Here is a 22,374-nt window from a genome sequence, read left to right as displayed (position 1 = left end):
TTTTTATGTGTTATCATATGCCATAAACGGCCCGTGACTAAAATAACCAACCGGATCCACATTCAAGTCTAAATTGTCATGAAATGATGGCTATCCATGTTCTACTGAAGGCCATTTCAGATCCCATTTTCATGCAAGCCTCTCCCGCTACCAAGCACACAAAGCAAACTGTAACCATATACTTCCTCGGAAGTAATAAAGAGAAGCTCCAAATGTGCCAAACGCGTGATTTCCTGTGAGCTCGTGTAGCAATGTGACATCTGTTTGGTTCGCTGAATTATTCACCATTTCCTGCTCTTACACTGTAATATATGCATAAGCCGTTCATAAGTTTATGCTTCCAATAACTTCAACGCGGTAATGAATAATCCACAATAAATTACATGTAATAGGATAATCTTTACAGCTTTGGCGGGATCAAATTGTGCACACCGTTCCAAACTGCCTTATTTAGTCCCTGCAGCCAAGTTAGCCTTCACTTTAAAGCTGAGGGGATAATGTGGCATCTGTGTCTGTGTCAATTTAAGCATTGTGTGGTAGCCCAGGGAGCCCAGTCAGCCTTGAGGCAGCATCACATAGGTTTTTTTTTTTTTTTGCACAGGCTTGCGTTGGGCATCCTGACCAAACCCGTGGGATTTGTAGGATTCGGTTTCTGAGGGAAGTTTGGAATGAAACCAGTCAGTCTGAGGACTGTCACTCTAATCGTGTGTGAACAGACAGGCCCTGAGGAAAAAGAGAAACAGCAGTGGCACTCTGTGTGTCTCCGCGTTGAGTTGTGCTGAGCTGAGCCGAGCTGAGCCTGCCTGGGCTTCAGCCTGCGACCTCGTTATGTGCGCGCGGGTGTTGTGGTCAGAAAGCGATCCCCGTGCACTGCATGTCTGCGGGCTTCTAAATGTCTCTTTTTGTTTCTTATTAATTGTGTCACGTGCCTGTGGAACAGCTGCAAAGCACCTTGGCAGATACGGGACTTCACTGAACAGATGGCGCTCCAATGTTCCAAAAAATATTCCCAATTACAGATCTAAAAGACATTTGATTGCTCTTTGTTGCATCGTTTTTGTTTTGTTTTCAAAGCCCACCTACAGTGCTTTGAAAAAAAAAAAAGCTATCCATACTCCTTGAGTATTGTGACATATTTTCATATTTACATCCAAATGACGTTTTTCGGGGATCTTGTATGAACAGTTGCATCCAAACTTTTTGCTATACAGGCAAAATTTGGCAAGTTGAAAATATTGTAAGATACAAAAATTCACTTTTTTAAATTAAAGATAAAATAGTTTTATTGTGAGTTTTATATATACAGCTCCTTCTCAAAACATTATTATATTGTGATAAAGTTCATTATTTTCCATAATGTAATAATAAAAATTTAACTGTCGTATATTTTAGATTCATTGCACACCAACTGAAATATTTCAGGTCTTTTATTGTTTTAATACTGATGATTTTGGCTTACAGCTCATGAAAACCCAAAATCCCTGTCTCAAAAAATTAGCATATCATGAAAAGGTTCTCTGAACGAGCAGTTAACCTGATCATCTGAATCAACAAAGTAACTCTAAWCACCTGCAAAAGATTCCTGAGGCTTTTAAAAAMYYCCMRSCYKGKTYAWTWMYYMAAAMCSMMAWYMWGGGTAAGACTGCTGACCYGACTGCTGTCCAGAAGGCCATCATTGACGCCCTCAAGCAAGAGGGTAAGACACAGRAARACATTTCTGAACGAATAGGCTGTTCCCAGAGTGCTGCATYAAGGCACCTCAGTGGGAAGGAAAAAGTGTGGCAGAAAAAGCTGCACAACGAGAAGAGGTGACCAAACCCTGAGGAAGATTGAGGAGAAGGGCCGATTCCAGACCTGTGGGGACCTGCGGAACCAGTGGACTGAGTCTGGAGTAGAAACATCCAGAGACACCGTGCACAGGCGTGTGCAGGAAATGGGCTACAGGTGCTGCATTCCCCAGGTCAAAGGTCAAGCCACTGTTGAAACAGAAACAGCAGCAGAAGCGTCTGACCTGGGCTACAGAGAAGCAGCACTGGACTGTTGCTCAGTGGTCCAAAGTACTTTTTTCGGATGAAAGCAAATTTTGCATGTCATTCAGAAATCAAGGTACCAGAGACTGGAGGAAGACTGGGGAGAAGGAAATTCCAAAATGTCAGAAGTCCAGTGTCAAGTACCCACCGTCAGTGATGGTCTGGGGAGCCATGTCAAAGGGCAGGGTCAATGCAGCAGCTATCAGGAGATTTTGGAGCACTTCATGCTCCATCTGCTGAAAAGCTTTATGGAGATGAAGATTTCATTTTTCAGCACGACCTGGCACCTGCTCACAGTGCCAAAACCACTGGTATTACTGACCATGGTATTACTGTGCACAATTGGCCTGCCAACTCTCCTGACCTGAACCCCATAGAGAATCTGTGGGATATTGTGAAGAGAAACGCAAGACCCAAAACTCTGGATGAGCTTAAGGCTGCTATCGAAGCATCATGGCCTCCATAACACCTCAGCAGAGCCTCAGGCTGATTGCCTCCATGCCACGCCGCATTGAAGGCTGCAAAAGGATTCCTGACCAAGTATTGAGTGCATAACTGAACATAATTATTTGAAGGTTGACTTCTTTGGTATTAAAGCACTTTTCTTTTATTGGTCGGATGAAATATGCTAATTTTTTGAGACAGGGATATTGGGTTTTCATGAGCTGTATGCCAAAGTCATCAGTATTAAAACAATAAAAGACCTGAAATATTTCAGTTGGTGTGCAATAAATCTAAAATATATGACAGTTTAATTTTTATCATTACATTATGGAAAAAAAAAACTTTATCACAATATGCTAATTTTATGAGAAGGACCAGTACGTGTGTATATATATATATATATATATATATATATATATATATATTACATACCAGATAATTGAAAAGTATAACAAAAATCTGATTTGAAAAAGTCAGTTTCCTTCAATATTTACATACATAAACGTTCCCTTTTTTAAATATATATGTTTTATGTCTATTATCAGCTATAACAAGCAGATATGTGCCAACCTTTCACTGAAAAAAAAACACATGTTGTATTTAGACATGTTTAGTAAATGTATGTGCCAAAGTCTTCCTTGAAGTAAACATCGCTTGATGATGTTTCTGATCCTATTAACAATATATATTTTTAAAAATATATCATTAAGAAAATACTTAAATTGTTCACCTAATATTTTCCATGTTAAGAAGATTTTTCAGTTAAAAGCTTCTCCTTTAGCTTCTGGTTTGGTCAAATCTGCTACATTCTTGAATTGATGTAGTAAGCATTCCGACACATTGGTGCTTCTTTGATCAGCATAAAGGTGTATATAAATGTGAACCCAAATAAAAATTGTACATTGATTAAAATGAGGTTTACGAAGTGGGGAAGCCCCCTTTATTCTGATACCTCTAAATAAAATGATATTTTGCAAGGAGAAGTGGGAAAAATGTCCGTCTCTAAATGTGCAAGGCAGCTGGAGATGTACGGTCTGATTGATTCTCTCCTTGCACTGTTTGCACTGTAGATTTGTTATTTTTGGTAAAGTATAATTTAAAAAAACAAAAACACATTTAAATGCGCTGTTGTGATGCAACAACATGGAAGCTCAAGGGTTTTCTTTTGCAAGGCACTGAATTTCTATCTCAGGTGGTGATGAACAGCTCCACACTGCAGGTTCTTCCTAAGCAATGTGATGATTTCAAAAGAAAGAGAAAGCAGATTTATTTTTTGTTTTGTTTTGTGTTTTTTTTAATTTACCGCAGGATGAGCCAACCACCGGGATGGACCCCAAAGCCAGACGCTTCCTTTGGGACTGCATCCTGAGTGTCATCAAAGAGGGACGCTCAGTCATTCTCACATCGCACAGGTGGGACCCCACTCGTCTCATCGATCCCCCTTTGATGCGCTCACCCAGTCAAAATATTTAGACTCTCCTCCGGGGCAGAAAAGTGCGGAAAACATGTTTTCTGTAAGCGAATGGGAGCCATAAATATTGTAATTATAATTGATTGAAGTCCCCGTTTTGTTGAGAGGTATTGTTTCCAGAGTGGCAGTTAATATTGGCTGCCAGAAACACACTGGCTGCTATAAAGCTTTCATGAAGCGAGAGGGCATATCGACTGACTGCAGCTTTTTTTTTTTTTGGCCTTCTTTGAAAAGGGGGGAAACTGTCAATATCAGTGCTAGAGTCTTTTCATTACCCAAGACTTCCTGAAGCAAACTTTAAGTTCCCAAACTTTTGTTTCCTCCCGTTGAGGAAAAAAAATAAGCAGGGAAATGTAATTGTTTGCTTACTTCATCACTCATTTTAACATTCCCCGAACTGAAGCATTTGTTCCCCCTGGCTCAGTTTCGTTCAGAATAGATTCTCCTCATTACACTGGCTCCTTTGATGGAGGAATAAAAAGCGTTTGTTGTTGTCGCAGGCAATGTGGCAGAGCTGCGTCCAATTGTCCATGTCATGACCAGGTGGTTCTGTTTTGTTAGGTGGCAAATTCATCGGGTTTTACAAACTCATAATACTAATTGTGCCGTACTTCAGAAGGCTGTCGCAGGTTTCGCTTCGGCTACGTTTGGCTCAAGCTGTGGCTCAACAATGAAAAAAAAAAAATGATAATAAATAATAGGGCTGCAGATGGCACTCTGTACTCAACCTAATTACCATATTTGTCCTCCGTTTAAGGTGTCAGAACGGATGAGTAAAACACTCAGACCAAAAGCTTTTTCTTTGAGAGAAGTGAGCTCTGAAAGTCTGTACGAAGGTTAAAAAGTTGCAGAATGATTGCTGTTTTCTCTTAGGATCCCATTGTTTTAAGAGGAAAAACACACTTGGTCAAAAGTTTACTTTTTCTATTACCTTCCCTCTCGTGTCTTCCGACAGCATGGAGGAGTGCGAAGCGCTGTGCACTCGCATGGCCATCATGGTAAACGGCCGTTTCAAATGCCTCGGAAGCATCCAGCATCTGAAAAACAGGTGAGGACTCTTAATTTGTCTCCGAATGTGAAACTGGTGTTAAAAGGACGTGCCACAATTTTAAATATGAACTAAAACTTTTTCGACTAAAGAAAACTCCAGAGCTAAACTCTCTTCTTTCTCCGTCAATATGAAACAGACCTCGACAGATGTTGCACTTGCTTTTTCGTGTTTTTATGCAACATTCATTTATGTGACATTTTCAAAAGCCAGCATTTAATACCGCAAAGAGGTCAGTCCATTACCTCGGGTACAGTCAGCTGACGTTATTGCCGCTCCTTTTGTTTGAGCTTGTGAGAGGAATGACGTTCAACCGGCAGGCTCACACACACACACACACACGCACACGCATGCACACACACACGCACACATGCCGGAACAAAACTCCTGACAGGATTACGCGGTGGCAATCGCTGGGTGGAGAGTCGGATCAATACACCTGAGACGAGGGGGTGGAGCGGACCATTTGTCAAGTTGTGCAGGGGATTAGGGGAAACGTGTGGCGCAGCACGTAGGGGGCGGCAGTGTCAAGGGTATTTCCCATCAAGAGCGTTAATGTCACATGAATAACTGCGGTTTTTAGATCACTGCAAAGGAGGAAAACGTAGGCCGCTCTGTCGGAAGGGCTATTAAAAGACTGGGAGAGTTGAGGTGAAGGACTAAAGTGGGAGGGTTTGAACTAATCAGTCCCTCCCAGATGTTAGGGTAGCAGGCAAATTCTCTGTCAATTACGTCCTGAACGTAACGGCATGAGCAGAGTGGTGTAAATAATTTATGAAGTAAGCGGGAGTTATCAGATAGGTAGGAGCAACGCGAGACAATGTGGGGGACGGGGAGGTGAACACATGTCCCACTTCACTCCGCTTGCTGTTCGGTAAAAAGGGAATCTCACTTCACAAGACAAGCATGTGATGGGGGGGGACCAGATAAGCGCTGCGTCTACATAGATTTTCGCTGCGCTTATTTTAGATCTCACACGGACAATTTACACGCCGCAGAAATACTATCGCTCAGCTCTCGCTGTGCAGTGAATAATTTCTAATTAAGCTTCCCTATCTCCACAGCGCTCGGTGTAATTAATGTTTCATGAGGTGTGAGACCCCGTTAATGACTGAAAAGGCAATTAAGCAATGTCTTCTCTGTTTTCTTTCCTTGTCACCATCTTGCCACGTTTGTGCTGTGCCACATCATCCACACACGCACGCACGCACGCATACTGTTGAAATTTGCACACACACACACACACACACAAAAAAAATTGTCACACAAAGAGCCTCTTGAACCTTTCCACTTTTGGTCATGTTATACCCACAAGCGTCAAAGTGTTTCATCGGGATTTGATGAGAGACCAACACAAAGTAGAACATAACTGTGAAGTGAGTGGAGATGTTTGCGCACTCGTTTTGTTTGTGTTTTTACAAATACAAATCAAGTCTTTTGGGGCATGTCTCTAGCAGTTTTGCACCTCTACTACCATCGGTTTATCCCATCCTAACATGTGGCATATAGCCCACAAAGTTCAACCCTTAGCAGAGCAACTTATTTTACATGTTTACTGTGGTGGAGCAATGGGCAAATGGGACTTCTTGTAGTTTTTCTTTTCCAAAAACAACTTTCTCTACCAGTAAGACCACGAAGCACATAACAAAGGGTTCAGCAAGTTCACCCACCAGAAAAATGGATCTCTGGAAATCATCATGGGTCTCTTGGCATCTTCTCTTATTGCTCTTCTTCTGTCCTGCAGTTGTACTGTGCCCTTTCTATTTTCAGACAATGGATTGAACAGTCTTTGTGAGAGGTTCAAAGCTTGGTAATTTTCTAGAGAGCTACATCTGCTTTAAATTAATCCCCAGCTTTATCTCTGACATGCCTACTGTTGTTCCTAGGTCTTCACGAGGCAGTTTGTTCACTGATTTTCTCCAATAAATCCTCTGTTGCACATTTGTAGTCAGCTGACCTCTCAAGTCTCAAATCTTCCTTCTACTTTAGAAGTGTACACTACTTTGTCACTATAAATCCTAAGAAAACACATTAAAAGTAAGATGACGTAATCACAAGAGTGTTGAATACTAGCTGCTACCTTTTAAAATAACAGAAAAAGGGGCAGGTTTGCACAAGCAGCAGCTTGCAGAAGGAGAAGCTTCTGTTAGGCAATAAGGGAGGCATTGCATCAGAGATAGGTGATGCATGCCATTGTCACACGGCGAGACCGTCTTGACCTGCAAAGCGGGGGGGGGTTACCACTTCATCCCCTCGCCACTTGCTCCTCCGTCGTTTTTCCATCACAAGCCCCAGAAACGAGCTCGCGGCGTCTCACCACGGCGGCGGCTCTCACAGTTTTGACCCCCCGTGGCTCATATGTAATACATGCTTACCCTCAAACATTTGCAACCCTTCGCTCCCTCGCTTCCTCCCAGAATCCTTCTCTCCTTCAAAACACCCCCCTAACTGCACTGTCCTTGTTTGTCTCTCTCCGCCATTTGCTGTGCTTACAGTGGTCTTTCTTAGCGCTGCCCCGTTTAGTTCGTCATTTCACCTTTTTGGTTATCGGTGAAACACCCGCCTGCTGCTGCTTTAAGAAACCTGCCTTTGTGTGAGTCAGGCACAAAATGAGCCAATTTCTGCCACTGCTGAGGTGGTCATCAGGTTGAAAAGAAGGCTGAAGATTAAGTTTTGGACAGTCCCTTCTTCTGAGACGGCGGGCAGCCTCTTCGTTATCCCCATCCATCTGTTTATCCCCTCCTCATATATGGCGCCCCTTAAATCACTCACATTTCAGGAGTTTATGAAAAGCGGACTGAGATGGTGAGGAATAAATAAGCAAAAAAATATATATAAAAAAATGCACAGGAGGCTATAAATTGGTTTTTAGTATGGTGGTGCGCTCATATGAAAGCTCCCAGGTGTTAAGTAAACCCAAATGAAGTGGAGGAACCAATAAAAGCAGCTTCAAAGCTTCCCCATAATCTTGTCAGTTAGGAAGGACACCGTCTAGCCAACTGCAGGATTTTCCACTGATTGATATCATTCATATCGCCTCTTCATAGAGTACCTGCAGTTAAGCACATCCAACAGCCAGGAGTCTTATACTCTTCACGGTCAAAATGCGTCACCGTATTAAAAAGGGGGGGAAAAAAAGTGGGGCAGAGAGGGGCTTTAATGCATTAAGGTAATGCTGGAGTGTTTTCTTTTACAAGAGGCAGTCTCTGAAAGTTTGGATCAGTTCCTGAAGTTGACATGGAGAAGTCCAATAAACTCCTTCCTTCTCGCTGTGCATCAAGCTCTGCAGGTACGCCATTAAGTAAATACTTTAGTGCTTTTAAGTGCTTGTCAAACCGCAGAGATGGATGACAAAATAATCCTCTTTACGGTTTACAATGCATCAACATCGTAGGTGTAATTAAGACACGGCGCTGACAGACAGATGGCGCATCGGGTGGACTGTCTGTAAGGGCTGCTGACTTTCAGAATGCATGTCTTCAGCTTTGATAGCTGCAGGACGACTTTAATTTGTTTGAAACTGCGATGCTTGAAACATATTGTTGTTTGCTGTCACGTCTACAAGCAGTCTTAAAATTTGCAGACGACAGACTACATCTGAAATCTGTATGAGTTTGTTTTGCTGTACAAAAATTCGATTTTCTTTAAAGCAACACATTACATTTCACATTTCAGTACCCCTGCAGATAACCCTCTACTAGTATAAGTATATTGACGTTTAATTCTGTAACACAGAATTGTGGGAATATCTCATCCCGATGTTTGTCTTCTGGTACCAGTCGGGCTTTTTTTTCTCAAGATTGTTTTTTGTTAAAGGTCTTATACAAGACGTACTCTAATTAAAAGACTCATATCAATTTTCTTTGTCTTTTTTTTTGTTGTTTTTACGATACTCTTTCAACTATTTCCGAGATTGTAGTTCACAATAGTTGCATTCATTTTAAGAAAGTGTAGAAGGAAAGGCTGAAGCCTGGAATGCAGCCGGGATTGTAGAGAAACTGTGATGCGTCGGAGCCATCGATGCATGACCAATGTCCATGCAGCTTGAATTGAAATTCATAAACTGGAGATTTAGTGGCGATTCATTTGATGACGAGCAGAAGGTCAGGAGAACTTCGGCGATGGAGACTTAACAGGGATTTAAAAACACATTTGTCATAATGTTTTTATAAAGAATTTCTTTTCATGGTAGGATTTTTTTTTTTATTTATTTTTGCAGCAATAACTTCCAATGAATTGTGTTGCAAAACTTCAAAAACTAGTTGAATTATCAGTTTGACTTTCTCTATTTTCACCATTGTTGCTTACATGAGAGCATCAATAGAGGATATAATTGCTGCAATGCATTTGCAGCCATATAGTTTCCTTAAAAAGACTGCGAAGAGATTTAGAGTAGTTTCTTTTATCAATTGTCACATTTTTAAAATGTTCATATGTAAAAAAAAAAAAAAAAAAGTATTCTGATTACAGTAAGATATTTTGATCAATAGTCATATAGCATAACGATTTCAAACAATAAATCTTTCTTTGAATAATTTGAATAATTCCTGAATATGTGAAGGTCTTTCAAAGTTTTATTTATTTTTTTCTTACAGTGCTTTACATTTCCTCAATCCAGTGTTGAATGTATTCCAATTTCTTTATGAAAAATAACAAAAATAAGTTTTTACATCAAATATTTTTAGCACCAAGAAGGGGGCTTGCCAAAAAAAAGAAGCTATAATCTAAAAATACACCAGTGTACAGTAGACGATCTCCATTCGCTCCTTCTCAACCATCTGACTCTTAAATTAGGAAAGAATGTTGCACTTTTCAGCTGTTCTCCTGGATCAGAGCATCTTTACTCTGAAAGCACCACTTCTTCATATTTGATCAAAGTGTCAGACCACCCAAGCCCCACTCTGACCTCTCGCCCTGCAGTTGCCCCTCCCCTCCCTTGTGCACACAAACGTTGTGACTTGGCAGCAGCACTGATGACCTTTCTGGGCTCCCGCAGACGAAGAGAGGCAGCCGAATTATTTTCAGCCCGTCATGCTCTTATCTGTGTCTGGCTGTTGTTTGTTTTAAATTACATGGAAGAGTGACTACCAGGCACACCACGGTGGAGGAGAAGATTGAGGCAGAATAATGAAAATGAAGAAAGGGGAAAAGAGTGGTGGGGGGAACCATTCTGTTGAAATTACAGCTGCTCTGCCACGCTGTGTTGAGCTGCTGTATCATATCTGAAATGTAAAATATTCTGAAAGGATTAGCTGTGACAATGTGTGCAGTCATGACTGTAAATATAACCCATTCATTATTTCCTCCCGGGCTGAATTTAGCCCCAAGTTGCTAAGATCTTGCTTTTATGTGGTTTTCAAATCACCAGTTTAAAACCTAATTTATTGTTTCAAACGCCGGCCCACGTGTGGCAGTGCGGGCTCTATTTACTCATATCTGCGTGTTTTCATTCCGTTCCGTACACTTGCAGAAGTTCTTTCAGAGGAGCCAAGACGGTGTGTCCAGGATGAAAGAACGTGGATTCTGGTGGATTTAGAGGGGAAGTAAAAATATGAGCATATGAAAAGACTTATTTCCCTCAAAGTGGTGCCTGAAATCTCTGCCGTAGTGCAACAAGAGAGGAAATGAAAAGGCAAGCAGAGGGACAGACTGAGGGAGAGCTAATTGATAAGGGCTTTTTACTGTCACGGAAAGCCTGCTTTCCACTGAAGTAGGTGTTTCGCTGCAGTGTTTTTAGGAAGTTGGACTTGTGCAGCTTGGTTGAGTTTGAGCGTTGTTAGACTAAGCTTATCTCAGATATAGCACAAAGTAAAACACCGAAAGGCAATGGTCTCAACCGTGATGGGGGGCTGTTGTCTTTTTAGTCTGTTGTATCTGTTGTCTGTTGTAGGAAAAAAAGTTGAATATTATTGGTGTGGGGGGTTTACATGACACACCATGTAAACCCCCCACACCCCCACATTTATTTATAAATAAATTTATTTATTTATTTATAAATAAATACCTGATTTATTTATAAATCAGGTATTTGTGAAAAATACCTGATTTATAAATAACTGTTCTTATGATCCTGCGGTCATAAGAACATTTACAAGAAAACATAGAGGTTCCAAGACAGTATGGAAAAATCCATCCATCCATCCATCCATCCATCCATCCATCCATCCATCCATCCATCCATCCATCCATGAAAGGCCAACAGTTCAGCCAAAGTTTGAGCTCAGGAAGTTTCACATTTATTTTTTTATGGCTGATAAAAACATTCCTATATGGAATGCTTTTTCTTAAGTTCCATTGAATCAAAAATGTGTTATTCAGTGGGAAAAAAACAAAAGAAGGCTGCTTGCTGAAAAGTGTTTTATGTGCATGATCACACAGTGTGATTGTGACAAAGCCGCACCCGAGTCCTCTGTGACTCTCCAGATTTCCTGTTTGAACCTTCTTGCATTGAAATTGTTTAATGCTAGAATTACTATTAGCTCTTTTAATTATGGAGACAAAGTTTGGCTTTATTTGTGGCATCCTATGGAGCAATATCTGCATAGACAATATCTGTATGTGACTTGCTGTGCACACTGATAAGATAAGATTGGCAATGTTGGAAAAACTGCCAAGGAACAAGCAGGTGGGAATTTTCCCCTGGGCTACAGTTTGGCATATTGCAAAGCATGTGTAGCATTCTGAAAGTTTCTTGGGTTAGTCACATTTTGGGAATGCATGAGGCCTGGTTTGTATATTTTAGAGTTGTCACAGACGTTAGGCATGAGGTTAACTGCTGTAATCAGTCTGAAGATTACATCCTGCTAAAACTTGTAGACTTTGCACGGTTGATGTGCTCACGTTGGGAAGGTCTTTGGAAACATCTTTGTTTCTTGTTTGACCAAAAGTGTAACGTAAGTGGTTTACTGTTCCAAGAAGCCTGCAGCAGACAAAATACCGCTTGAATATTTTTATGTAGGAAATCAATGGTCTCCTAAAACATGTTTCAGGAAATTACAAACATTTATTAAAACAGCGTTATTACTGACATAATGTCAAGGAAACTCATCTTCAAACCAGATATGAAACCACTAAACATAAACAATCCAATTCCAAATAAAATCTGGTGCTAAATAATTGTAGTAACTCACAATATTGCCACATTTTGACTCTTGAAGTCTAATTTCTCATGTTCTGACTCAAGGATCCTGGCCACCTATGAGGTTTGCTTGTGCTGTTCAGTAGCAGCAGTGCTTCACTTCCTCCTCCCTCCCTTTGGGATCACGCAGGCTTGGTTTATCCACCACATCTCTAATTGTCACTGAGGGGGCTCCAACACTCGTTACACGAAGCTCAGTACAAGCCACAATGGACATTTCTGAGAGTAAATCCAACATCAGGGAATTAATTAGGCAGAAAACAAGGGGTCATAGGAGTACTAATGACAGAATAACAAGGCACAGAGTTTTTATTTGCTGCTCAGCAGACATAACACATATTCAAAGACGTGGAATGCTAATTAGGTTTAGAGTTTAGCTTCGTTTATGACAATATTTATGTCTGTGATGACTTTTTATGCATAGTTTTAGCAAAAACAAAATATTAATTACGTGGGGCTTGTTAATGTTTTTGAGAATTATTTTATTTTCAATTGAACATTTTTAGCTTGAGTTCATAATGTAGTGGTATTTTCACCATGCAATGATGACACTACCACTTTTTTAGACCTCCTTTCTTTATGAGAGGTGCTGTTAATGCCGCTGAGTGTGAACGTACACTAATAAAATTAGACAAAATTACAATACTGAAGCATTGCTGTAGCTTTAGTACAATGAGCATTTTTTGTGATTTTTATATTTAAATGAGCAGCTTATTTTAGATTATACAAATATAAAACATGTCGACACAGTGCCCTTACTCTCAGCCAAACTTAAAAGGGACCTATTATGTAAAATCTACTTTTGCATTGTTTTTGTACTTCCTTTTGCGTCTCAGTTGCTTCTAAAAACAGTCGAAGTGCTTAAAAAAACATAAGACATCCAGCCATTTTCTGACAATAAGTTAATGTTTTTTGGTGTCTGGAAAACGAGCAATTTCAAAAAACCTACCAAATATAAGGTCACAATATTGAACTTTTTCTATCAAGTTAAATATTGTTTACTTTTTGGTCAGATTTGGATGCTTCCATCTTTTTATACAGTCACCACAGAAAATCAGATGCCGAATGTCTACTAACTCTGCTCCAGGTTTGGCGATGGCTACACGGTGATCGTGCGCGTTGGCGGCTCCCCTCCTGCCCTCAGACCAGTCGAGGACTTCGTCCGGCTGACTTTCCCGGACAGCGTTCTCAAGGAGAAACACCACAACACACTCCAGTACCAACTCCCATACACGCAGGGAGCTTTGGCCAGCATCTTCAGCCAGTTCACCATAAATCAGGGCAGGCTGGCCGTGGAGGACTACTCCGTATCCCAGACAACTCTGGATCAGGTGAGACACGAAAAAAAAACAAAAAAAAACGAGCCTCACTTTACTGATTAAAAACTTTTCGTCTTGTTTGAAATCATTGGTCATGCGTGAAAATTGTGTATGAAAGCAGAATTGAATCATAGGATATGCTTCCACATTTTCATGTTAACTTTTGAAAAGCTTCTGCAAAAATGTTACAAAACCTTATACATAATACTGTGTGCATAAAGTCCATATTGATTTGAGTCTGCCTACATACCCCCAGCTTGAAATGGGTCAGATAAATACAGCCATAGATTTGGTATTATGTGCATTTTTGACATTATTGTTCTAAACTATGAAACATTTTTCAGCTCAACTTTTAATATTTCATTGATTTTCCATCATTCAATTTATGGACGTCGTAAAACGAGTCTCATTTTTCACACAAGAGACTTAAAACACATTTTTTGTTGTGGTAGTACATTAAAAAAGTAACTTCCTTACTTTAAGAAGTTACTTTGGTGGTGATTGATTTTCTATTACCAAGATTTATTAGTGCAAACTCCAGAGCTTCACTTTTATCCTCATGGGGAAGTTGTTCGGGAGTGCTTTTTTGACAAAAAAATGATGATGTTGAGAATGATAAATATTTCCTGTGTTTATGCTTGAGAGCAAACTATTGATTTTTAGCCAGTTTTACTGTACAAGGGAGACATTTTGACCCTGAAATTCTTTTTTTCCTGAAATAGACTGATATTTACCAATAATTCTATAGCAGCTCAACTTATTGGATTACTACTTCAACAATCCATCAGTGGTGAACTCTAGGAATTTTCAAGTAACCAGTAGAACTAAATAGCCAAGACGGTTTCACTGTACCGATCTCATATATCTTGACTTCTGCAGACGCATACGACGTCCTTCATATTTGAAGCGTTTTCCCGTCTCCACACACCCGACTTAAAGTATTGATTAACATGCTTCTGCAGCATTTTGTGGCATGCTTAGGAAGGGAATACAATCATTCGTTTTAGAGCAGAGATATGCCTGAAACGTGACAGACAGAGAGCCGTGAGGACCAGGACTGAGAACCGTTCTTCTAGATCATCTTGAGTCTTTTCTTCTGCTCACCTCACGGGTTTCCTGTAGGATTTACCTCTGTTCATTGCTGAACGATGATTTAATGTCCAATGATCAGATTTTTGTCGATTCGACCGTTTTATTTTGAGTCGGTATCTTCTGAAACACCAATTGACGACAACCCATTTTCAGTTTCTTAGTAGAGTCCCTCATGACACATCTTCCACATCAGGTGCTTTATACTTTTCCACATAGTCATCATTTTCTGTACTTCAAACCAGACTCGCCACAATTTTCAGTTGCCAGAAAGCTAAATATTTTCCTCATCAGGCCAAAGTACACAGTTTTGATAGGGTTTATCTGACAATATTTTGTACATCTCCTTGAGATAACACTTTCTTTGCTGACCGTTCCCCTTTGCACCGTCTCTCTAGATCCTCCTGAGTCCACTTCATTACACTTGTCTCATTTCTGAGTTAATCTGCCATGTGTTTTTGGATGTTGATCGAGCTATACTGTATTTCCTTGCCAATAGCATAAAATATTTGTTAGAGAAACATGATCCAATGCTTCATCAGACTTTTACCCCCATCTGAATTAATGTATGCAAAGTAATGTTGGGCTTATTTATGCTTTTTCACTAAAAGATGAATTTATTTCTTATTTACTTTAAGGCTTTTGACACGTTTCCACCTGAGATGCCCAAAAAATGCGGGGGAGTGCTTTATAAATATATATATATTTTCTCTTTATTTCATTCCAAGCGCTACACCTTTTTGTTGAAAATAAGCCGAGTACTGGATGCCTCAGACTGTCTTCACCTTGTGTTTTTCCTCGCGCCCCCAGAGGTCTGATACAATCAGGCAGTGAGTGGTGAGTGTGGGTGTGATTGGTCTTACAAACCCTCTATTAGCTCCACAGCAGATGACCAGACGGGGAGGTGGGGGATGACTTCTCGTAGGTCTGCAAAGGTCATGAGTCCGCCTCGCTGAGAGAGGAGCGAAAACAGACACAGATGGGAGGCATCTTTACGGTCTCTCTGCTGTATTTTAATCAAATTATCTGCGCCGTATAAAGGATGCCGCAGCAATATTAAGAGTTTTACTGTCAGAATTTTATGAACACGATCCCCGTGTGGATGGCTTGTAATTTGGGATGAATGCCGTCTTTGCGGGTGTTATTTGTGTAAAATGCGTCTTTCAGGAGTCGTTTAGCCGTCCAATTAAGTATTTAAAACACACATCAGAAAGTAAATGCTTTAATTAATATTTATGGTAAGCGTTTAACTCGAGCCATGTTTCCACTTCAGCCGTGCTGCAGCTGCCAACCTTGGAACGCGTCACTGAACGTTTGTGTCAGCTGCTGCAGTTTGTGCTCTGGTCAATGTTTACCAGATAAAAGGCAGTAAATAAATCATACCTAAACCAGCAGGTCAGGGTGTTACAGCACAGAGGGGATCGGGGTGCGGAGCCTGCAGAGACCCAGACAGTCACCTTTCAGCTGCTGATTTATACAGCACAGCCTCGACCTACAGCATAACACCCAACTTGAACTACAATTAATATTGATCGACACGGCCTGGTGATGGTGATTGTGGGGACGGTGCGGACCTCGCAGGAGAACGTGACGGTGTCACTCGTCTCTCAGAGGACAGTCTGGGTCCAGAAGACGAAACGTTAATCGTGGCGATATTTGGAAAACTGTTCAAATTTGTCGCCAAAGCAGGACGAGTAGGGAGGCAACAAATATTTTATTTTATTTTTTTCCAACATGTGTCGTGCATTGTTGCTAAAGGTGCTATGTTCAGTTTATGTTGATGTTATTTGACAATGAAACAGTTCTAACTATAAAGACATGGATAGATAAGAGTGTGGGGCCATTAGCAGAAAAATACGAGTCCAAGAACATTTTTCATGCAGCCTGCTTTATGCCAACATGCTCTGCTTTTTTTGCCAAATGAATATTTGTTTATGAGGATTCATGCAACAACAACAACAGTCTTGGCACTCCACTGCTAGTGCTTTGCTTTTTTTTTTTAATACACATAATGTGATATACTTTTGGCCAGTATGAATGAGCAGATGGAAACATATATTATCACTGACAACGGAAAGGTGTGAAATTGCTTTCTTGGGTTAACTTCTAATCATTGCTTGTGGTTGCAACGCTGCATTTCTGGAATAGTTTATTTCCAAGTTTTCTCTATGAATTGTCTAAAACGGATTACTTTGATTACAATCCTGATAAACAACAAATACTAATTTTACCAAACATTATTTCCTGATGGCCCCCGACACAAAGTTTAGGATGAATCACTTGGGTCATAATACGGTTTCATGGTACAAGCGGCAGATGAAATCAACATCCCCCCCATTTGGGGGATAAATGGGAAGGTCCAAATCAGGCTTATTCTACTGATTGGACTCTATATATTTCTGTCTTTTTTGCAGGCTGAAAGAACTTGAGAAATGTCTCGACAGGGTATAGAAAAGTCTATTTCCTCTTAAATAACCCGTAGCATCTCTGCACTTCATCTCATTTCATTCTAAGGGCCTCACAGATACTAACATCAGCACATTAACAGCATCCACACAGAACAATGATATGGATGAAGGCAAACATTGTGCATTGGTAAGATAAAGACCTTTAAAAAGATTTTTGATTGACTCGTGAACCGAGCTAAAAAAAATAAATAAAAGTTTCTGATTCCAGTCATCAAAAAATGTCTCATCTCATTTCTATGCTTAAGCTGACATTGAGCTAGCTGAAACCCTTGATCGCTAACTGGAATGTTATCACAAAGGTTTTTGTGAAGTGAACTCCCAACCTAGAACTTTGCATCAATACATTAGCGTGTTGGCAGATTGTGTGTATGATCTCTAGATAAATCCCTTTGCGCTCTGCAACACGTCCTTTGTTACAAAACAAAGGTTAATTGCGTAAATGACGTCCTTCCCCTCCCGCGTTACGCCTCGGTGGTCTCCAAATCAACACCTGAGTTTACCCTCCGTAATGTAATTAATGCCTGTATCCATCTGTTATCGCAGAAATGCCACCGAGTTGCACTGGTGCACGATGTTCATGTCGTTCTCGGATACATAAATTAAAGGGAATATTAGGGGAAGCAAAAAAATTAGGACTCATCACAGCACAAGATGTATCCACTTTACTTTTTTTGTGTGTGTGTACGTGTGCGTGTGTGTGTGTGTGTGTGCGTGCGTGTGTGTGGGGGGGTGCGTGTGTGTGTGTGTGTTCAGTCAGAAGTGCTGCACTATGCAAGACCTCTCCAACTATTGGTCTTATGGAAAGTTAAACACAAACACTACTTGGATATTCTGCTGGATAACTGCGTAGCCTTGAGTGCGAATATCAAATTCTGAGCGTGCCTCGGCATATCAAACCGATATCAGCCGGCAGCGGGGTCAGAGATGCCCACAGAGATGGGCAGAGAGGGTATTTGTTGCTACTGTCATTCTTATCCTCTTGCTCACTGTCATCTGACAAAATGCTTTGACAAGCCTGACCTTGATGCGCACTGCTGATGAGCCGACGTCAGCCGTGCGTACTCGAGCTTTAGCGGCTCTGCTGCTTGTTTCTTAGTCGTGACGTTTCCCAGCATGCAGCGGCCACATGACACACACACACGCGCAGGTTTATCGTTGGAGCTAATTTTGTGTCTTTGTTTTAGAAACGCGATAAGATTTAAAATCCTGATGATGGATAAGGAGGATTTATTTAGTTTTTACTATTAGGCTACTTCTGGAAATGTTTTTTTTTTTGTTGCACTGTCCCACTTTCCAGGAAAACATTGTGAAATCCATAAATCATCATACAATCACGCAGTTGTTTGTGTTGGCCTATCGTAAAATCCATCTAAAAATCTGCATTGAACTCGAGGGCTGTGAAAACCACAAATTGATCACTTGATTTACTAATGTTCCAACAGGTTTTCTTTCTACGCTTCCATTCATGCAAGTTTTGAGAAGTTTCTCCTTGAACGCAAATCTGAGCACGAGCTCTTAAAACTTTGTGGGCAACTGATACTTGCAGCTAAATATTTATCTTGGCTCAAAAATGCAATCAGATGTTTGACATTTAGATGCTTTATTTACATATATATATTTCATATTTACGTTCCTCGGAAAATAAATCTTATTACATTGACGTACTCCTCCGTCTGGCCTCAGTCCGTTCATTTCCTTTAAAATAAGAAGCACACAGTTCTTCCTTCTCTGTTATTTTTCCTCCTGTTTATTTTTTTGTTTGTTTTTTTTGTACTAAGCTGCAACCTGTGCACTTCAGAAAGGCAAATACCATTTACCAAGGAAGACACCGGTCCTGTTAACGCTCTGCGTTAGCCGTCAGGACTTGTGTCCAGGGGACGTTTCGGGTTCCCAACGTATAACTGCTAATAAACGGAGAGTAATTAAAACATACACGGCTGAGCTAATCGCCACGTTTCGCGCCGTTCCCTGAACCAATTTGCTGAAGCTCTCCCTCAGCAGCCGAGCTCATACAACACGCCTCGGCCACATGGTCCAAGAGTGAGAGTTGGCAGGTCCGAACAGAGCCGCGTTGCACTTAGCACGCGGGCCTGAAGGGTTTTCTTTGTGGATACCTGAGCAGGAATAAGCAGACTTTCTAAAAATATAAAAATGTTTTATTAGGAAGCATTTTTACAAGAAGGAATTAACTCTCCAAACACATTTCTTCTTATTATTATTATGTTTAACTCAGCTTTGTCCATTTTTGTTCTTCATCTTTAGTTTTACATTTCTTTATGTCCTTTACGTTTTCGTATAAAAAAAAATGTTTTTCTATATATATTTCTGAAATTGACTTTCTCATGCTTTCCTTTTTTTAATACAGCTTTTTTCTATTCAGTCATAAGACGTCTGACCACATTTTCCAAAGTGAATTCATAAAATGTTCTCATTGACAAATTAAATATGTCAGCATAATTAGCATTTATTCTCTTAATAATGCTGTTGCAGATATAAAAAAAACAAAACAATAGGCTGCAGATTATATTCATTAGTTAATTAAAACAGAATGATGCTAACAGATCTCTCTTTCCCAGTTATCAGGGTCTCATGAAACAAAAGAATATATTTCAGCTCGGCACAACTCTGATGTGTTCATCTGGTAATTCAAGCCCTGTCGCACGAGTTTATTCGCCTCCTACCAGAGCATATTTTGTGACCGTAAAGAGCATTTTAATTGATGGAAACTCTGAGTAGTCTCTGATAGGATTGGCCTAGATGGCTATTCTTTTCTTTTTTTTTTTTTTTTCCCTTATCCCCATGATTTTAAAAGCAGCCTCATAAATCACATGCTTTTACTTTCACACAGCCATTGAAATCCATTTAATGAAAAAGCAATGCTCTTATCATTTTATACGATCCTCTTTGCTGCTTTTGCTCTGCGGAGTAAAATTTATTTATTTTTTTTAATAAAAGCCATAGGATTGACTTTGTTTTATAATATATTGGCATCACAGAGAGGAGAATGATTGTTTTATTGTCTTTCTCAGCTGGTCAAAGATGTCAAGCTGACATTCACCGTCTGAGTCCAGACGTCTTGCTTGACGCCTCGTGGCCTTTGCACGGCAACTCGTTCACACGAAAGCTGCCAGCTGAATCACCGTTTCTGGCTTTTTTTTTTTCTTTTTCAAAACCAGGAGAAAAGAGGAGAGAAACTTTTATATTGGAAAATGGAATCTGTCTTGATTTGTGACGACGTGTTGTTGATGTTTCAGGTCTTTGTGAACTTTGCGCGCCACCAGCACGGGGAGGATGACTCTCAGGCCCACAGCAACCCGGTCGACATCACGGACGAGATGCCGCTCAGGTCGCTGCGGAGACCCCGAGGAGCGGAGAGCGCCTGATGGAGAAATCGACGTATCGGACCAGAATGAATCGGCAATAAATCTCGGGGAAAAAAAAAAGTTTTTTTATTGGCAGCAATGCGATAATTGGATTCTTAACACCTTCTACTACTCAGATTGTTCTGTGAACTCAGGCTTCCTGTAGACGCATATTGAAAAACATATCCCGTTTTTTATTTTTTTATTTTGACATTTTATTGCAGTTTGACATTTGAAATCGCCCCTGTCCTTCTAAATTTGTGTTAAAAACTAAACAGTTGCTCAAATACTATTTATTACTCTCAGGGAAGGCGTCGCTTCTTTCTTTACAGAAATGAATTACGTTAGAGGCGTTTACAGTAGAATAGTTTTGAAGCATTTTCTAAACTTGTGTTCAAGTGTAAAAAGGATATCGGTAAAAATGTCTTATTTTTAAAAATGAGAACACAACACTAACCATGTCAATTTTAACTTACGCGGAGTTACTCAAACTGCACACATTTAAAAGTTTTGCGCTGTATTTTTAGCACACGGGTAGATGATCTTTCTTTTTCAAAGGTTTACAGACCGAAAAGAACGCAGTCCGACTTGAGATTTGTTGCTGATCATTACATACCTCAGGCCTGGTCTTTGGGCCAAAATCTTCCAGCTTTCGCATAGATAATTGCACGGCGTCGAGGACACCTCGTTTTATTTGAAGACCTGGTGTATCGTCTGCTTACGTTTGAGAGAATGTAATTCTGTCGGTTCGTGTTGCAAAACACCGCGTGGGGATGTTGAAGCGACGCGATCGCCTACAGGCGCAGCAGCTTTATTTGCTGACAGGCACTCCAGTGATGACTTTCAGACAACAAATGACGTCGGCGGGATGCATTTGCACTGAACGTCTGAACGTTTTCAGCTAATTAGAGGCATGTTGAACGACTGACTCTGAGGTTACTGCAAAGTCAAGTAGGTGTCAACATGTTAGTTAGTTATTTAAAGAGGGCGACGTATCCTTTGTGTGCCTACATGCGTTTTTACATGCAGCACTTTTCGCAGCTCTGGATGCAGCAGTCATTCATGTAAGTGGCTATAATGTTTTCATAAAATCATCTGGAGACGTATACGGCTGTGTGAGCCTTAGACCGTTTAATTATGTTGTAATTTATTGCTTGATGAATTATTTCTGTTATATCGATTCATGTTCTTATGTTTTTAAAAGTTTTAAGTGTCAGTTTATCACATTAATGCATTAATTAATGCATAATTAAGTATAATAAAAATGAATACATGAATAAACATCAACAATTTAATATCTCTGTAAGACAATGTGTTGATCCCAATTCAATGCTTTATGTCAAAATAAAAATAATTGTGATTAATTGTGATTGGTTTTGACGTTTATTTGATTCCGTAAAACAGAAATGAACAAAAGCATTCATGTTTTGTTCCGATTACTTCATTTTGCCCTTGTTGCTGTTGCCATCCTTGTCCTGGCTTCCAGTCTCTTCATTTCAATTAAATTCTGTTTTAAAGATATTCTATTCATCCCAAAGGGAAAATTAAATGTTGTAACTCATATCGAGTGTTGCCAGGTTGGACGGGTTTCCGCCCAACTGGGCTTCGATTGATCACATTGGGTTTGGGGGGGGAAAAAAACAAAAAAACAGCTTTGAGTGGGTTGTTAAAATTTCAGCCGTTTTTCACAACATTTGGCAGGTTTTTAGGAAGTGTTTATAGAATTACATCAAACCAGTTGCCTTTATGTGGCAGAAAAGCAGAAAACCGTTACATTTTAATAAAAGCCCATGTCCTTGCACTTGTTATTTCATTTATTTTGAAGTGTCTAGATAGAAGGTGTCAAATATCATTAATGATTAATAGTCATTGGTTAATCAAGTGTCACTTCTTAGTAGCTGTGTAAAACAGAAATCCCACTTTGTTTTGAAAAGATGCCACAAAAAACAAAAAAGGTCTTGTTTGCGTTTCAGGAGTCACGTTAAAATATGGTTAATGAAATAAA

At 40.1% G+C, this 22,374-nt stretch overlaps 1 protein-coding gene across 4 annotated transcripts in view; it reads left to right on the top strand.

Annotated features, from left to right (window-relative positions):
- The window catches only part of LOC103480793 (ATP-binding cassette sub-family A member 1), a 125,338-nt gene extending 104,888 nt beyond the window's left edge, over positions 1-20,450 (top strand). For all 4 annotated transcript variants that reach the window (XM_017310253.1, XM_017310254.1, XM_017310252.1 and 1 more), the window contains 4 exons: positions 3,783-3,886; positions 4,901-4,993; positions 13,219-13,462; positions 20,262-20,450. In XM_017310253.1, coding sequence (XP_017165742.1) covers positions 3,783-3,886; positions 4,901-4,993; positions 13,219-13,462; positions 20,262-20,390 — 570 coding nt within the window. In that variant the 3' untranslated portion in view covers positions 20,391-20,450. The remainder of the gene's footprint in view (positions 1-3,782; positions 3,887-4,900; positions 4,994-13,218; positions 13,463-20,261) is intronic.
- The last annotated feature ends 1,924 nt before the right edge of the window (positions 20,451-22,374 follow it).

The sequence above is a fragment of the Poecilia reticulata genome, linkage group LG18 (genome assembly GCF_000633615.1).
Source record: "Poecilia reticulata strain Guanapo linkage group LG18, Guppy_female_1.0+MT, whole genome shotgun sequence".
NCBI lineage: Eukaryota > Metazoa > Chordata > Actinopteri > Cyprinodontiformes > Poeciliidae > Poecilia > Poecilia reticulata.
The sequence above is the reverse complement of the archived record's forward strand: the minus strand, read 5'-3'. Positions and strand labels throughout refer to the sequence as shown.